Raw genomic sequence first — 19,377 nt, forward strand, 5'->3', positions numbered from 1 at the left:
AACTCAAAAACCAAAGCTCAGACTGTGCAAAACCAATGAGCTGACCTGTGATGGGTTGGTACTGACTCAATGGGCCATAACTAATTCTCCATTTGGCCTAGGTCTAGAACAACATCGCTCCAGAAAGCATGTTCCTTAAATATCTGTTCCTGTGGTTTCTTACATTAGTAAGACAGTGGTGAAACATAAGCTTTGGATAGAGGAGTAATCAAGGGGGATACTCTAAGAAGGCTACTAAACAGACCGTTCTGAACAAAATCAGTGAGAGAAATGAACAAAATAAATATTCCTCAGACCCCAATCTCTTTCTCCCATGGGCCAGAACCTAGTTTCTAAGAAAGAAGCTTCCCACTGGATTGGGTGTTTTGGTTAGTAATGTTTGAAGCAGGAACAAGCTCTCCATAGATTCACGATTTCATGCTATTTAAAGATTTTGAAATAGAGGACAGGGTTATTTCTGTTTTCAGAAGCCATTTTTATTCAAGTTGTAGAATATGAATGCTATTTGATTAAAACATCTGCCCCTTCCCTCATTTTCAAAACAAGCCCAACAAGAAAAGGTCAGAAATACAGGGGCAATGTCTTGTAATTTGTCACTGTGGAGTTTGAAATGAATTCTTTTCCCTTTACTCTGACAGACTACGTGACTACACAGTCCCTTTCCTCCAAAGCTCTCCAGAGTCCTTACCATCATTAAGCCTCACAGGCCCCTTCCAAAGCTGATAGTAACTCAGGTTACAGAAGGGCAGTGAGGCAAGGAGACCTTAAGCTGAAGGCTTTCAGAAGTACCTTTTGAAAGTCAATGGAACTTGTACTCCTAATATCCCAGAGGTATTTTTGAAATTCTTCCCCTCAATTTGATGGTGCCTCAATTCTTGGGTGTCCAGCACACGTGTATTAAGCTGGGCACCCAAAATGAGTGGACACTTCTAAAAATTTAGTCCTAGCCGCTACCTCCACCCCCTTCTAAAGTGATTTGGCAAATCAATAGCAGAGCTTGGAATGGAAGATGGTAATCCTTACTGCTGGCTCTCAGGAGGAGGAGGAAAAAGCTAAGCAATGCACTACAGTAGATGCTGATAACGTGCGAAGATTTGGATCCTTCAGATAACCTCCAGTGCCAAGCCTTATTTTACTAACACTCTGCTGTGAGCTTTCCAAACAAAGTCCCATATTATAAAAGTAAATTTAATTATGTAATTACAATTTGCTTCTGAAAGTTAAACTAAAACAGAAACTAGGTCATAAATTGAAAGCAAGGTATCAATATTTAACTTGAAATTATGTACAGAGAAATACTATAAAACAAGCAGCATGAAATATTATTCCACTGGGCACTGACCTCAGCTGATTTATTCAAGCAGAAATATCACCTCTTCAATTTAGAATGCAGCTGTCTTATTAAGATGCATCTGTTAATTGTGATTCAGTATTGAGAGTTGAGACTAATCTGTTTGAGCAATTTTGCACCTTTACTGTTAGTGAACATACTTAACACACGTATTAGCAAGGAATCTGATGTCATCCCAGGGCACATAAAATACTTATAAAAGAATGATTTCAGTAGAGCTTGTGCCAATTCACTGGAGCGAAATGGTTTGCCAAATATGTTACAGATTTGAATAAACTTTCACCAAAACACAGGCAGGTTTCCATTGGTAGTCTGACCATGTTTCATGGCGTACAGCTCTGCAGGAACTGGAGCTGGGTCTCTCGGGGCTGTTGGTGGTTAAAGACAACTTCTGCATATCTAAACTCTAATAAGATGAAATATCAATTTTCCTTTCTGTCCCTAACTTGATGTGGCATTGCTCCAGGCTGTTAAACCCTGTTCCATCTCAGATGAAGATGGTTGCATTTAGTGGTGGATGAAGTGATTTGAATACCTGGTCTCAAAACACTACAGTAACTATTACTACTACTTCTATAGATCTCCAAGACATCTGAAAGCTTCATGGGGCTTCCTAAGAATATGGGCTACCTTTGGCTATGATGTTTGCAAGATCTCCTGTCACTGCAGCACAGCAAGATTGCTCAGACAGATGGTGTACTGGTACTAGTGAGAGAGTAGGAATTCTTGATCAACCCTTTGAAAGAAGGATAATCTTTAAATGCAGCTAGTGGGTGGTTAAAGCGCAGATACATGTACAGACCTAAAAGATCACAGTGCTCAGTATAATATCCCAAAACTGAAACAATGCGCTGCTGCTGGAATTTAGGACACGTTTCTAAATTCTGCAGGGACCCACTGCAGCTTAATCCAAGTACATTCTGCAGAGTTACTCCCGTTTCAGCCTGTGGTGGTGGTTACTTTTACCTCTCATCATGCTCCTATGGCCTTGGCCCAAGGAATATTGGGGAAGTGCAGGCAGACTGGCTTTGATGGCAAGGCAAAGTGATAAAGGAAGATAACGGATTGAAAAATATGAATTCTACAGCTACCTAAAATTCAGAAGCAGCAGCCCCTTAATGACAAATAATTGATTCTTCTTTGGGCAGCTTCTCTGGGCGGGGTTGCACATTAGTTATGCACCCAAGGTAGAGGACAAGAGTGGAAGCAATTCCCCTCATTGTCTCTCTCCTACTGTGTTTTACTTTTTCACATCCTCTGCCCTCACTTCTCCTTGTCCTGTCCCATCCCAACCATTCAGTGCCCCTTGCCACGGGGAAAAATGCAGCCCTGTACAGTGTAAGGGAAGTATCACTTTCAGAAAGTGAATTTGTTTCATGACAGTTTGGAGACCTTAAAAGGAAAGGATTATAAAAATATTCTCCAGGCAGTATACTCTGTAGTCACAAGAGGGAGTTGTACTACTGCATAGTGTGTCTTTGTTTCAGAGTGAGTTTGACTAGTCACTGTGCTGCCTTCTGTTACCAGAAATAGAATAAATAGTGAAGTGAAGGTTCAACATGGGGGCACGTCTTGAGTACAGAAAAAGGGCTCGTCTCTACTGGGGTAAAGACCATTTATTGCAATACCACCTAGCAGCAGGGTTACCAATTTTGGTGGGTCGTATGCCTTGAGGTTCATCACATGACAATCTTCAATTAAAGATTAATCTTTAATTCCTGGAGACTCCATGGCATTCTTAGAAGATTGGCAACCCTAACCAATAGATTGGGGCTCTATAGTGTTAGGTGCTGTACAAACACAGGGACAGTCCCTGCCCAGATAGGTGAGAAAAGGAGTATAATCCCTATTTTAGAGATGGGGATTACAGGCTTGTCTAGGGTCACTCAGGAAGTCTGTGGTGGAGTAAGGAATGTAACCACCTAGAGCTCCATGGTCCCAAACTCTGTGCTTTAGCCACAAGACTCTGCATTCTGCCATCTGGAGCTCAGTTTAAAAAATATCCCTTTTTGTTAAATACACCAAGTGACTGCTCTACAGGGATCGTCCCCAGCACTGTGGCTTGCAGTAGTGTCTGCTGGAGCTGCTTGAATTGTGTTGCAATAAATTGTGGGGAATAAATTTCTATCTGTGCGTTTGTTCATTATTTACATGCCGAGTCTGTGAACAAGCTTCACCCTACGGGCTGCCTTGTGAATCTTTCCTCTCCAACAGCTGTTCCAGAATGCCTGAGCAAGTGCTGTTTAAGAAAGCTATGGGGAAGCTCTCCCTTCATTGCTGGCTCAGGGTAAGCTAGCTTGCTGATAGATGAGAGGCTGAAGTCATCTCTTGATCCAAGCTGTCTGCGTTCAGCTACCTGCTCAGCCCTACCAGCTCAGACAACCCCGACACACCGATGCCTAGGCTGATAAGTCATCCTCTCCCACAGCTCAGATCCATTCACTCAGTGGACACCTCTGGGCTCAGGATACACCTGAACAAATCATCCAGGCTCAGAACCATCCTCCTGTTCTACTAGGCACTCACCACTATCAGGCTCAGAACCACCCACCCCCCCGCATTTCTCCAGAAAAGGAGAAAGGATTACAGGTACCCTTATACTGCATGGGACTAGCGCCACTGAAGCCTGTATATTCCCTCCTCTGGCTTTCTGGGCTGCAGGGTAGAAGACCCCAAGTACCTTGAAGGACAGAAGCTAGCACAGCCCTTCCCCCCAGCAGTTGTACACCCTGCATTACAGCTATTACAGGGAAAGGTTTAGCCACATTCACTAACGACCAGCTGTAGATCTTGATATTTTTGCCGTACAGGCTTGAACCAGGTGTAAGTGAGCACATTTCCTTTCCACCAGGAAAGCAGAGACACTCTGAGGTAATGAGCTGTTCCTTGCCTACCAATCTCCCACCTAGAAAATGGAGGTCACTGCCAAGTGGTGTGGTGAGCACAGGCTAAGTCTGAGGCATTGCTGGTGTAACACACTTTAACCTCTCCCCTACTGTAGTCTAGATTTCCAGTAAAATTCCCCAACAGGAAATATCTGCTCAGAGAGCAACACCTTTCTTACTGGAAAGCAAGATCACAGAATTCTGACTGCACCCACTGCCAATTACATTTCAAGTTCCTGCTCCTAAGCAGAGTTTGAGTCAGACCTTCGGAATCCCAAACGGTCTCCAAAAGAAACATGTCCCAGAGAATCTACCTTTCTGTGCAAGCCCAGATAAGTAATACAAGACCCACACCCTTGGACAGGACAGTACTTGTAGCATTACTAGTAATCTCACTGAAAGAATGTCTGAGCATGCTGTACTTAGAAAATTACAGCACAGAACATGTCTATGGGGAACTACATACCAACTGCAGGTGGTTACCACATTGTTCTTTGGAAGAGCACATGGGCTGTCTTATTCTGTCTGGTAGGTGGGAGACAACACAAAGCAAAATAAGGACTGAGATGGTAGAAATGTATAATGCATTAAATATGGTAATTCCTTAATCCACACTTTCCTATTGTGCAGCTCCCAGGAGCCTAAGTAATGTGCAACACAAAACTGATTGTGGTAAAAATATGAAGCTAATTAATTACCCCAGTGAAGTCTCCTACAAAGGACGGGGAAAGAACCAGGCCATTGATGTGGCTTAGATGGTCTTTTGTATTCCCTGCATGGATTATTCTGAAACCCAGAAAAATGATCATAACAAGGATTTAGAGTATTAAGGTACAGTAGACAGTTCCACATCGATATACAAGCTCTGCGCTCAGTTGTGTTTCTGAGTTCTGGGAGTGGGGCACTTGCTCAATAACCGAAGAATACAGTTTCTATGTCCTAAATGGAGATTAGGATAAACTTTGCCTGAGTCATAGAATATCAGGTTGGAAGGGACCTCAGGAGGTCATCTAGTCCAACCCCCTGCTCAAAGCAGGACCAACCCCCAGACAGATTTTTGCCCCAAATCCCTAAATGGCCCCCTCAAGGATTGAATTTACAACCCTGGGTTTAGCAGGCCAATGCTCAAACCACTGAGCTATCCCTCCCCCCATATATTCATTAAGAGGAAAATGACTACTTGTAGAACCCTTATCTTCCAAACTATCTGACAGTTAGGACTCTAACAGACTTAAAGGTGTCTTGGGGCTGAAAGGGTTAAATATCCTTGAGAAATTTCATTCATATCCTGTGCCCCCTCACGAAGTGCCTGAAGTTAAAAGCAAGAGGCCTGCTGTTCTATAGCTAGGAGCTTTGATGTAGTTTATGAAGATCTTTCACAATAGAGCCAGCTTGGTCATCTTGGCTGCTAACTATAGCCACTGTGCACAGTTCACAATTCGCTATGAAACATCTCAAGCCTCATGATCTTGGGTGCTGTATGTAAGACCTCAACAGCCCTGTTTTCCAGAGCTGGGTGCTCCTGAAACTTGGGCCTCTATGAGCTAGGCAATGAAGGATTGACATGGTACAGGTCTTGTATGGTCTCTCCATGCCTGGGGGAATTTCACAGGTGTCCAGACATAATTGTCTAAATGTTTGAGATGCTTAAGGGAAGTGTTCCTTCATCTGTTTTGATGAAACCTTATCAGCCTCTCCTCCCTATAAACTCTCTCCCCATTTCACACATGAGAAAAGTTAAGGCCCTGGGTCTTGAGAGATTCTGGATTTAGTTCCCAGTGGTGCCACTCTCCCCCTGTGTAATGGTGGCCAAGTTACTTAGCCCAGATTTTGAAAGGTATTTAGGCAATTCTGTGCTCAGCATGGGACTGCCTAGTTGATTTAGGAGGCTAAGTCTCATTTTCAAAAGGGAGTTAAGCACTTAGAAGCCTAAATCCCTTTTGAAAAAAAAAATTAGAGCCTTATTCTTTCCATGCCTCAGGTTCCCATACCCCTCAAGCCAGAAACTGTTCAAATATCTTACTGACAGTACACTTTGGGGATATGCTTACAGAATGGTTAAGCAAGCATATAGTACAAATACATGGCTTCCCAAACAGCCACACCTTGACAGGACAGGAGTTAACTACCTGTAGCAGGGGCAGAAAGGTCACTAGCTGTTCAGGTTTGAATACAACATGGTTTCTGTAAAGGGAAATCATGGTTTATTGATCTATTAGAGTTCTTTGAAGGAGTCAAACATGTGGACAAGGGGGATCCAGCAGACAGTGTACTTAGATTTCCAGAAAGCCTTTGACAAGGTCCCTCATCAAAGCCTGTTATGTAAATTAAGCTGTCATGGGATAAGATAGAAGATCCTTTCATGGATTGAGAACTGGTTAAAAGACAGGGAACAAAGGGTTGGAATAAATGGTAAAATTCTCAGAATGGAGAGGGGTAACTAGCGGTGTTCCCCAAGGGTCAGTCCTCGGACCAATGCTATTCAACTTATTCATAAATGATCTGGAGAAAAGGGGTAAAAATTGAGGTGGCAAAGTTTGCAGATGATACTAAACTGCTAAAGATAGTTAAGACCAAAGAAGACTGAAGAGCTTCAAAAAGATCTCACAAAACTAAGTGACTGGGCAACAAAATGGCAAATGAAATTTGCCATAGATAAGTGTAAAGTTATGCACATTGGGGAAAATAACCCCAGCTATACATACAATATGATGGGGGCTAATTTAGCTACAACTAGTCAGGAAAAAGATCTTGGCATCATCATGATAGTTCTCTGAAGATGTCCATGCAGTGTGCAGAGGCAGTCAAAAAAAGCAAACAGGATGTTAGGAATCATTAAAAAAGGGATAGAGAATAAGACAGAGAATATCTTATTGCCCTTATATAAATCCATGGTACGCCCACATCTTGAATACTGCGTACAGATGTCTTTTCATCTCAAAAAAAAAAAAAAAAAAAAAGATATACTGGCCTTAGAAAAGGTTCAGAGAAGGGCTACTAAAATGATTAGGGGATTGGAACAGATCCCATTTGAGGAGAGATTAAAGAGGCTAGGACTTTTCAGCTTGGAAAAGAGGAGACTCTGAGGGGGATATGATAGAGGTATATAAAATCATGAGTGATGTGGAGAAAGTGAATAAGGAAAAACGTTATTTACTTGTTCCCATAATATAAGAACTGGGGCCACCAAATGAAATTAATGGGCAGCAGGTTTAAAGCAAGAGGAAGTTCTTCACACAGCGTACAATCAACTTATGGAACTCCTTGCCTGAGGAGGTTTTGAAGTCTAGGACAACAACAAGGTTTAAAAGAGAACCGGATAAATTCCTGGAGGTTAAGTCCATTAATGCCTATTAGCCAGGATGGGTAAGGAATGGTGTCCCTAGCCTCTGTTTGGAGATAGATGGCAGGAGAGAGATCACTTGATCATTACCTATTAGGTTCACTCCCTCTGGGGCAGCTGGCATTGGCCACTGTCAGTAGACAGGATACATTTACAGTATGGCCATTCTTATGTAAATCATTCTCTGGGGGTTTATTGCCAGCGTTTTGGACTTCATTTCCTTCATGCACTTTCCAAGGAATTAACTCTAAGACAAAAACAAATAAGTGCAGTCCACACGGGGTAGCTCTTGCATTTCCTCAGGACCAGCGGGGAGCTAACATGTAGCTGAGCCCAAACAGACTCAGCATCTTAGTAGGCAGCACAACTGGGTGTCCTGGTCAGTAACAGAGCCTGTAGAGAGGTTAGGCCTAAACTGGCTCTGTCCCACCTTGTATGCTTCCAGCTGGTAACGGGGAAAACACAAGAGCTATCTTGTGTGGATTTAACTTGTTTTTCATATTAGACTTAATTGCTTGGAAAACTGCACAAAGAAAATTAAGCTGGTAACACCTCTGTCTGGGAATGAGCTCCTGAAACTCCAGGCCATTGGTTTGGAGGTGACACATAGGGACACCATGGAGACTAGGTGTAGACAGGGAGTTCTTCAAGGTCTCCTTTAGAACATGCCAAGACTGTACCCCCTATCAAACACCTTTATAATGCGTTTGGTTTTTATTAAAAAAAAAAATCTAACTAGCGGCCTTCGAACCATGCGGAATCCTTAAGCTTTGACTCACTTAGTAGCCATATGGGGTCCATTTACAAACACACACCCCTTGATACCAATGAGATTTCAAGGTACAGATGAGAAAGCATGACACTTGCTGTGCTGCTCCAGCTTCATTCTCTCTTCCCTCTTCTGAAGAGCTTGTTATCTGTGCTTCACTGCACTTGAAGGTTCCACAGACTGTTATTAAGAAGAAGCCAGCAGTTGTGATAAACTTATGTAACTCTTGGCTCAATATCAGATACACAGTAAATATTACCCATTCTGGGTGATTAAATTAGGGAACGCCCTAAAATATACAGTTTGATAAGATGCAGTCACATGAAGCTCATATTGGAGCCTTCCACAATAGATAAAGAATGTTATGACTTCTTTTTGAAAACAATGTATTGCCACACAGACTTCCTGTGACCTTGGGTGAGTCATTCAGTCTCTGTTCCCCAACAATGGGTCTGGTCTACCTACCCTCCAGGGATGTGGTGAGCACAGATCAGTATCTGAGCACTCAATCTTTACAGATAGCAGGGCCAGATAAATACATTAAAAAATTCTTTTAAAAGATAGAAGGTATGAGTTGCCCTACAGGGATAAAATAGCAAAATGTAGTTCAGTTTCTCTATCTAGAACAGGCTGCTACAAGTGTAGTGATTCCAGGATTGGTACAGAGAGCTCTAGTCATCTACTGCACCGAAAAGGCTTACGTTACAACTAAAGTTGAGGATACCAAAATTAGAGCTAAAGATTATTGTGACTGCCAGGCCTACAAAATGTACCTCCTATTGTAAGCTCAAATGTAAAAAGGGAGTGAAAGTTCATAAGATGTTACAATAACCTACAATTTTTAACTACTTGGAAATTAACACTGAAAAACCATGTTGAGTTATTTTTCCTGATAACCAAATATTATAAACAAGTGCAAGACAAGCAGACAAAGAAGCTGGATTAGTCCAAACAAAAAAGGACGTGTTGATATAATTCAAGGACTGTTGAAATCATGCTTGGTAAAAACAGAAGAGGTGGAACCAGAAGCTAACAGGCCAAAACTTGAGTGATGAATATTAGATGTAATTGGTGGACAAGATGAGAGGGATTAACAACATCACCCACTTTCCCCCTTTTGGGGTTTCTTAAACGGACTGAGGGGAAAGAAAAAAAAGAAGAAAAAAAAACCACACACACACACTTCAGTTCTCTTCCTTCTGTCCCACCCTGCATCCCAGTTCATCTCATCTCATCCCTTGATGTGCCAGCACTGCAATTCATCTAAAGAACTTTCTTCCTGAGAGGAAGGCTGGCTCACTCTCCTGGTTTTTCATCAGATACTGAAGTAAATCATCCTGCATTCATCCACATCTGTTTCATTTACGGAGAAAGGGTCGAATCAGATGATGGTCCCGACCAGAACACAATTAACCTGGCTTACAGCAGCAGCTGTCATGGTCGAGTTGCCAGCCAATGCATCTGCTTGGAACTAATCTGTGGTCCAGATGTTCCCAAAACATCAACAAAAGCCATATTTCAACCATCTTTTCTATCCTGTCTATCCTCCTCCTTGCGTCTGGCGGTTTGTTAAAAACAGGATAAGTGAATTCCTTTCACAACAGGACAGAGTAAAATTAAGCTTTTCCTTTCGCCAAAGAAAGGCTGCTCTGAAAAGGAGACTGATATTTTGACTCCAAAAGACCTTTGATAAGGCCTGACTGAGTTTGTTTTTATAATCAGTTTCAATATAAATACTTATTTTACTTTCTTGTTCTTATATTCAATCAATAAACTTGCAAACTGAATGAATGCTTTTGAGTATTTGCCAAGTAACCAAGGGCTCTATTTAAAAATAACTCCACACTGGCCTACCAGTGTTTAATGTTGGTCAGAGAGTTTATAGACACCTTAATTCTTTGGGCCTTTAAGATCAATACCCATACAACAGGATTAAAACCAAGTAGGTGCTAGGAGTCTACAACTCCCATTAAGGTTAAGAGTTGCAGGAGCTCTGTAACAGCTGGGGTCAGGTCGATGTTGACCAATTCTTCTTAAGGTGACTATGTAGCATTAAAAGCTGCCTGCCACTCCCTTGGAGTGACGGTTTTACAGGAACCAGATGGCAGGGACCGGGGGGAGAACACACACACACACACACACACAAAATGGTGGATAAATAGCCCAAGGAATGTCCTCTTTCTGCAAAGAGCAGGAACCAAGTCATTGCCACTAAGAACCTCACTTCTATAGCCCTTCTATTGCACCTCAGGTCTGACCTGGAGGAACCAGCTGAGGACAGAAGCTGCTAACTCCATGTCCAGTCAGTTCTTGGCCCTGGGTACCTAATGGTGCATGGTGTTGGTGACTTAGATGTGAGCGTGTTAGACACCAGTCTCCAGCAGCTTTTGGAGAAACTGCTTCCAGCTGCCATAGGTCTGGGCTGATTAGTACTGGTGATACTCTGGCGAATGGTTAAGTAGTGTATTATCCACACAAAAGCCCTAACAGTTCCCTAGGGAACTACAATTTAAGAAGCGTTGGGAAAACTTGATTGCATAAACGAATCTTATGCACACTCCTCCCCCCAGAAGCAAGTTATGATCCTTTGGCTTCCTCCACCCATTTTCTTGCAGGTTGAAGGGAGGTCCCGTTCTTAGACGGGCTGTTTGTTAAAGCCAATACGTTCCATAATTAATGCAAACATAAAATTCATCTCCCAGATAATCTGGTGCCTGCTTACTCCCATTTTAATGCTTAATGAGCTAGCTTGGCTTGTAGTCAGGTTTCCTATAAGGCAAAGCAGCATAGGCCTTTTAGAGTCAGTAGAATTCCTGAGGGAAGGGGAGGTTAAAAGCTCTCATAAAAAGGGAAAGTATTTGAGTGGGGATTACAGTGAGTGATCCAGATAGGCTGTGAGGAGAACTTGGATATCTGTGTGTGGGGATTATTGAATGAATACTACTTACCATTAAAGAGCCAGGGATTGTGGTAAGCCATGTTTGAAGGCTGAAAGCCCAAGTCCCCTAAGCTACAGCTGTGGGAGGGATAAATGATCAGAACATCCTGGGGAACTGAGCCTTTTCAGTTCTCCTCCATAGATCTGTTTAGACAACCCCCGAATTTGTATAATTAAGACCTGACATGAGGTTATCATACCAAACAAACCACACTCCCTTGCAAGCCAGTAAATAGAGAACATGCAGTCTAGCTTGGGATAGCCATGCTCCAGGAGGGGAAACAATATAGAGCAAACAGTCCATTCATTGATTTAAATTTGGGCATTATGTTAACTTCAGCCATGTCAAAGCTCCAATAGCCTAACATGAACACAATTAGCATGAAGCACAGAGTAGTTTTGAAAGGCAATAAAAAAAAAACCACACCACACCCCACACCCCAGTAGCCTCTTCATTTGAGGCCTCAGAACATACATTTGGTAGAAGTGAGAATAAAGGATTGACTTCAGTAGGTCTCTTTTACAATCCACATTTTGCTGGGACAATCCCAGTTTACTGTGCTAGTCCCCACAAGCAATGTGCTTGTGAATTAGGAGGGTCACTATGAACAATAAGAAAGCAGTTTAAAAACAAAAATACATGTTATCTGCCTTCCTTGAAAAATAATGGTCTCCATAAGGAAATATTCCCTTCCCTTTGTATTCTCTCCCATTCTTACCAACATTCAACTGTGTTCTTAATTGACATGAAGTAACAATCTCAAGATGACTTCATATTGTTTGAAAATAAGATGCAGAATATAATTTTGCAAAGGCACTTTATCTCCCACTCCTAGGTAGCGAGAAACGACTTCCTAAGAAGCAGCAAAGAATCCTGTGGCACCTTATAGACTAACAGACGTTTTGCAGCATGAGCTTTCGTGGGTGAATACCCACTTCTTCGGATGCAAGACTAACACTGCTACCCCTCTGATACTTGACTTCCTAAGAAACACTGGAAAATAGTGTTACATATGAAAAATGCTTTAGTGTTAATTCTTTGACCTCAGGTGGTATTATTCATATTACTGTAGCACCTAAGAGCCCTAGTCAGAGACCAGGACTCCATTGTGTGAGGTGCTGCACAAACAGAACAAAAATGATCTAGATAGTGATTTCAGTGGCTTCTCGCCTTGTGTAATTGTATGCAACAGAAAGGAGCAAGCGGCAGCATAAGGTCAGTTTGTCTATGAATTTAGGGCCAATCTTGCATCCCTTAATCAAACAAGTAATCCCCTTAATGTTTGGATATTCCCACAGTCCTTATCACCATAGTATTAGATGCCAGTGGGACTGCACACATGAAAGGCTGCAGAATTAGGGCTTCAATTTCTCCATAACCAACATGCCTTTTGTTGGCAAAGGTCATGCTAAAGAGGCAAAGAATCTCATGGGAAATGGAGCCTGGGAACAAGTAGATTCTAAATTACTTTAATCTGCATGTTTTTGATTAGCCAAATGTGTTCTAATTCTCTGACCAGGTCATATCCAGACCACTTTGCCAATAGATGAGATTTGGATTTTTAATTGGCTACATTCTCAATTCGCAGAGTTTTGACATCTCTTCTTATAATCTAATCTTCAAAGACCTGATTCTCTATATTTATGGAGTGTTTCTATTTACAGGAGCACAGACTCATTTAACCTCCTTGGGACGGGAACCTTCATTTATAAAGCGCCATGCACATGTAACTCTGCCCAGGTGGTACAGCAATAGTTAGCCAACTCTCAGCCCACCTTCCAAACCACAATAAAGGAGAAAAACAAAACCAAAGTCATGGCAAGGTGACATTTCAGGAACATCTAAGGCAGTCTCTACAGTACAGAGATTATACCAGCGTAGCTAGCCCGGCATAACCCCCTTTGCATAGACACAGCCTATGCTGAAAGAAAGGGGGAGGAGGGTTCCATTGTTGCAGAACACCACCGCCCTGAAAGAAGTAAAGCTTCGTCTACATTTAAGTTAGGTTAACAGAGTTACATTGGTCAGGGGCGAAAAGGGTCGAGGAGGGGAGAGAACAGAAAAAAAATGCTTCTGTCAACATAGACATCTTTGATTGGGGAGGTATTGTCCCTATACCAATGGGAAACCCCTCTCCATCGGTGTAGGCTGCACCTACACTACAGGAGTATGCTGGCATAGCTATGCCAGCAGTGTCCACAGTGTGCTCATACTCTTAGCTACATCAGCAGAAGCACTCTTCCATCAGCATAGCTGCATCTATGCTGGGGTTTAGGCCGGGGGGGGGGGCTGTTTTTCACACCCCCGACATAACTACATTGACCTAACCTTTAGGCATAGGCAAAACCTGGGAACACTGAAGAGACTCTGCTTTGAGGAAAGCAGCATGTAGATGACCAGGATCGTATATAAAAGAATGAGTAACAGATGGAGTGCATGCCAAAAGGATCAGAGAGAGACCGGGCTCAACTGATAGACCTCTGTTCTATACCTCATTTGCAAAAGTACCACCCCCTTGAGTCAATGTCCTGCAAGACGACAGGAGTGTAAACTTGTCCTTCCACATCTCCCACCGTGCAGTATTTTGAAGCCTGGCAAATACCACCATGTAAAGAGATCCATTAGCAGTATGTTAAAGTGGAAGAGAAATGGAGACAGAACTCAGTAAGTGGATCTTATCCTAAAGTGCTCATTCCCCTGAAGAGGCAAAGTCACTCCTACAATTCTCTTATTGCCATAGTACAGGTAGAATTGTCTTTCTTCCCCTTAAGCCAGTTTTCATTTATGCCTCTTAAAACAGGGAGAGACTCCTCCTCCTCCCCCCCACCCCCCATAAAATGCCCTATGGTCTAGGGAAAGGTGCAAGGGGCTGAGATCGTGGATATGAGTGCAACTCTCCCAGGGGGAAAAGTAATTTACAGGACTTACCGGTACTGCTGGAGTCCTGAGGGGGGCGTGGCCTCATCCGGAAGAGGCGTGGCCTCAAGATTTAAAGGCCCTCGGGAACCAGCTGTGGCTGGGAGACCCAGAGCCTTTAAATCAACCAGGGGCTCCCAGCTGCCGAGGTGGCTGGGAGCCCCCCGGGGCTCAGAGGCAAATTAAAGGGCCTGGGGCTCTGGCCACCAGGGGGAACCCCAAGCTTTGCGGGGCTGGGGCAGGGATTTAAAGGGCCCAGAGCTTCTGACACTGAGGGAAGCCCGGAGCCCTTTAAATCCTGGCCCCAGCCCAGCCGCCAGAGCCACAGCCGGGATTCAAAGGGCTCTGGGCTGCCCGCAGCCGTGGGGAGCTTCTGAACCCTTTAAATCCCCACCGTGGAAGTCGATGCGGTCCAGCACAGGGTACTGGCTCTTGCTGGTACACCAGACCGGACCGGCTTACTTTCACCTCTGAACTCTCCACTGTTTATATCTCTGGGCATGTCAGAGCCCTTGTTCGAGAGCAAAGCCACGTGCTCTCCAATCTTAGAAAGCAGGGAGACAAGTAGTCATCCCATTTCACCAATAAGCTGCCTGACAAGCTGCATCAGGTCACTTTTGGCAGACCTGGGAACAGAATCCAGATCTCTAACATGGCAGACTAAGGACTCTGCCCCTGCCTATTATATGTAGTTGGGTTATCCTGTCTAACCACAAGCCACACTTCCCTCCAGAGCCAGGAAGAGAACCCAGGAATCCTGGTCCCCAACAGTCTCCTGATGTGTAGAAAATAGCTGTCTAACCTACTGGGAGATTCCCCACCCCCATGCTGTTCACCTAGGGAAGGAGCTGCTCCTTTAGCTTATGAAGTAGAAGCCTGTTGGGTGTGAAGGTCCCAGGTTCTGTCCCTGCTCATAGGGGTGAGGAATGGTCCCTAGAGCTGCACATAAAAAGATACATTTCCTCTAGTGTTCCTTATACAAGGAGTTTGACTGAACACACACCAAACCTTCACAATCGCTTTTATAGTTGGGGGGGGGAGATTATCTGTCAGCTTAAAGAGTGATATACAGCAAAATTCCAGGTGTTGCAGAGTTTGGTCATTTGTTACAAAACACACACTTTAAGCTACACTGATAAGACCGCTAGCTGGATGCTAGTCTCAGGGCTTACCTGTGTCAGGAAATGGAAAACCGAGACCAATGCTTCCAGTGGGCTTTACAGCATCCATGTGGTTTAGGGGAAGACCTAGGGAAGGAAGAGAGAGACTAGAAAGGGCCAAAACAAATAGTTTCCAGGTCAGGTCGCAACCGTTTGCTTTAGATGCATTTTATGTGCACAACTTAAAGCACCTGAATTTAGCAAAGCAGATTCCTCAGAAAACACTGGCTTTTGGTCTTTGCTTCCCCAGCCCCCCTGCACAGGGACTCCCCGGGAAAAGGGGTGCACAGTGGGGCAGGGATATGGCATGCTTATGGAAGGGAGCAGAGCATGCGAGAGGCCTATGGTTCAGAGAACTCTGCTGGGGCATCCAGTGCCAAAGGAGGCGGCCAGTGATTGTGCGCCAAAGATGCTACTTGAGATCAGAGCAAGGTTTGACGACACTTAATACGCTAGCCCGGAGTCTCCACTAGTGCTGTCCCCAGGGAAGCTGGGACAGTGGTTGATGTTTCAGAAAATTGCGAACATAGGCCAGGCCAGGATCTCTCCAGGTTGACAAAGCTAAATATCTAAGATAACAGCAGACAAACACCTACCATGCCCCTTGGACCTCTTCTGCATCAAAGCTGGAAGGAAGAAAGAATTAGGGCTCACATCTGTCTGGAGGTGCCTAGCCTATTGAAGCACTTCAAGACCTAACTTTTGGTTTACACATAGGTAGGCCCCTACCAAATTCTCGGCCATGAAAAACACATCACAGACCATGAAATCTGGTCTTTTATGTACTTTCACCCTATACTATACAGATTTCACAGGAAGACCAGCATTTCTCAAATGGGGGTCCTGACCCAAAAGGGAGTTGCAGGGGGTCACAAGGTTATTTTAGGAGGGTTGCAGTATTGCCACCCTTACTTCTGCACTGATGTCAGAGCTGGGCAACCAGAGGGTGATGGCTGTTGGCCAGGTGTCCAGCTCTGAAGGCAGCTCCCCACCAGCAGCAGCACAGAGCTACGGGTGGCAATACCATACCATGTCACCCTTACTTCTGTGATATCTGCAGAGCTGGGCACTCGGTCAGCAGCCACCACTCTCTGGCCACCCAGCTGTGAAGGCAGCAGCGCAGAAGTAAGGGCGGCAAAGCCGTACCACGGCATCCTTACTTCTGCGCTGGTGCTGGCTCTGCCTTCAGAGCTAGGCTCCCAGCCAACAGCCGCCACTCTCCAGATGCCCAGCTCTGAAGGCAGCAGCAGCAGCAGCACCACCACCACCACCAGCACAGAAGTAAAGATAGCAGCTGTGCAACACCCCCCTCTACAATAACCTTGCAAAAACCCCCCACACACACTCTTTTGGGTAAGGACCCCTACAATTACACCACCGTGAAATTTCAGATTTAAATAGCTGAAATCATGACATTTACCATTTTTAAAACCCTATTACTGTGAAATTGACCAAAATGGACTCTGAATTTGGACCCAACATATAGGATCCCATAATACTGAAGATTTTAATTAAATGCTTTCAGCTTTCCTTCTTGATATTGCAGGTATCATGGGCCAAATGGCTACAGTCCTAGAACAGTTACTGGCTAGACAGCCCTGTTTCTCCAAGCCTTGAGCTGTGCATACCCCTGGTGATTGCAGGGCTGAAGAGGGTACGAAGGTCTCCTGTCACAGGATCAGCCCACATCCACAAAGCCCTGCACCATGAACTCTCTTCAACCCTATCTTATACACAATTATGGAGAGGGGTGGCTATAGCTGGGTTTGAGCACAAATGGGCCCTTCACTTTCCCTCCTGAAATTCAGCACCCGCAAAGCCAGCTACCCTGCCCAGTCCCAGTACGGGGGCAGTGCCAGGTACCCTGCCCAGTGGCAGGAGTCACCTGCCTACACACATGAGCCAGCTGGCAACAAGCAGGAGGGGGAGGAAGAGATGGTGGAATTGCCACCAACTTTCCATTCTTCTATCTCTGCAAAGACAGAACTCTCCTTTGACTTGGCAAAATTTCTACCTCACACTTCAAGGGCAGAGTGTCTCTCCCTTATCCTATGTTCTACACCAACATTTTCTTGGAGTCACTAGGATTATTTTCCTTCTTCACCAGGCCTCTTTTCTAGGGATGGGGTCTAAACAGAATGGGACCGAGATGGGCGACTTCATCTGAGTCTCCCTCCTCGTGACTATCGCACATGCACGCACACACCCCGACTCCTGCATGGTCTCCTCACAAGGGGCCACAGGGCAGACTAGCAGGCCTGCCACAGGTCAGCACTGAGCTGTATTGACAGAGCTAGCCCCGATGTCTGCACAGGGAAGAACCACAGCTGGCCCAGGCCAGAGGACTTGGTCTCACAGGCACCAGCTACTTCACCACAGTGGAGACTTCTGGGCCTAGGCTAAAGCCCAAGCTCTAGGGCCCACCCTCCCACTTCACAGGGTCCCATGGTCCCAGCTCCCACCGCAGTGCAGACGTCGACACAGCCCCGCAGCCCGAGCCCACGTCGGCTGGCACAGGCTAGCTACAGGTTCTTCTTTGCTGCATAGACATACTTCCAGCTAACACAATGCACACTTGCCCTGCCCCTGCTTTAAATCAGAGCCATTTTGAATCTCTCCCCAGGCCATGTTTAAATGGGCAACATAAGCAAATGAATGTCCTTGCATGGTTGGGCAGAAGGCACTCAATACCTTACAGGATCATCCCCTCACTAAAGGAAAAGAAGGGCAGATTAGGCACAAAATAGCAGGGGGCAGTAGCTGTGAAATTCCTTATGTAAATTCCTAGCTTGAGAGGACCACCTGCTACTGCCTCCACCCATGCTTAACCCAGAACCTCACCTGGCAGCCTAGCTGTAGCACAGGACTGCTAGTCAAAGCAGTGCTGGATGGAGTAACACCCTCAGGTAGGTCACAGAAAAGGCTGGCTTCTCACAGGCCCAGTCACAAATACAACAGGGCCTTTCCCCTACCCAAGTAAAGGTGGTTTTAAAAGGAAGAGACCCACTTTACCTTTTAACTCTCTTCCTCATGAACCTTTTCTCTCTACTGCTGCCTCCTCCTGCCCCCTTTTATAGCCTGCAGGGTGAGGGGCACAGTAATTACTTCTCTGCAGCTGGCCCAGCCTTGATACTCTGCAAATCCCTACAGCTGTGGGAGGACAAACTATCCTCCATCTACCCAGAGGGGGAGAGTTAACTCCTTCCCTGCCGGCCTCTGGTGGGATGTGTTTTAGGTGATCTATTTTTAACTATTTTGTTAATTTTCCTATTGCTGACATACTTTACTGGAATAATAAAATAAACAAACCTATGCAGTGGCATAGTGTTAAGAGAAAGAGCTTTCAAATTACTCCACCTGAAAAAGGGATTCACACCAGCCTGTTAGTCCTCCTGAGAGAAGGTAAGAACCAGGGGAGGTGAACTACCTCACAAGGGGAAAAAAGACAATGAAGGGTTCAGGAAAACTCACATTGTCCAAAGCAGGGACAGATCAACAGCACAACATTAACACTCTCTGCACGCAGCACTTCTTCCATCCTGTGTCAGGGAAGAATGATAAGCACGCTTCATACCAAAGTCCTAGCCTGAATAGCACACATGCTTCTCTTGTGGGTGCTTTCTTGCAAGTGTCTGTCTTTGCTATTAATTACCTGCTTCTTTACTTTGGCTACTTGTTGTTACGACAGTGTCTCAATTTTCAACTTACAGTCCTGTCTCATTGCCACAAACAAGACTTCTAGTGAATTTCATTGAATTATACCCATGAAACAGGAGAGACCAAGACAGCCCCACCCTTGAACATCCTGTAGCCCAGTAGGAAACCTGGGTTCAAGGCTCTGCTCACATCACACTGTGTGTGGATCTGAACTTGTGTCCCACATCCTGGCTAAGTGCTCCAGCTGTTGGGGATAAGTGCAGGGGTGGGTGGCAGGAGCATTACTGCTCCTTGAGAGTAAGGGCTTGCCTGACTCCAGGAGAGGGATCACAGATCTGAATCCTGAGTTGTGAGAAG

At 44.7% G+C, this 19,377-nt stretch overlaps 1 protein-coding gene across 3 annotated transcripts in view; it reads right to left on the reverse strand.

The window, feature by feature from the left end:
- The window catches only part of NECAB2 (N-terminal EF-hand calcium binding protein 2), a 355,015-nt gene extending 335,857 nt beyond the window's left edge, over nt 1-19,158 (reverse strand). Inside the window, exons 1-3 of one of the 3 annotated variants that reach the window (XM_039503542.1) lie at nt 19,016-19,158; nt 18,835-18,902; nt 15,376-15,450 (exon numbers count right to left, since the gene is read on the reverse strand). In XM_039503542.1, the coding sequence (XP_039359476.1) occupies nt 15,376-15,450; nt 18,835-18,901 (142 nt within the window). In that variant the 5' untranslated portion in view covers nt 18,902; nt 19,016-19,158. The other 2 variants (XM_039503545.1, XM_039503544.1) reach the window with 2 other exon arrangements.
- Nucleotides 19,159-19,377: the final 219 nt, after the last annotated feature.

Source organism: Mauremys reevesii, linkage group 16 (assembly GCF_016161935.1).
Source record: "Mauremys reevesii isolate NIE-2019 linkage group 16, ASM1616193v1, whole genome shotgun sequence".
In the NCBI taxonomy this organism is placed as follows: Eukaryota; Metazoa; Chordata; order Testudines; family Geoemydidae; genus Mauremys; species Mauremys reevesii.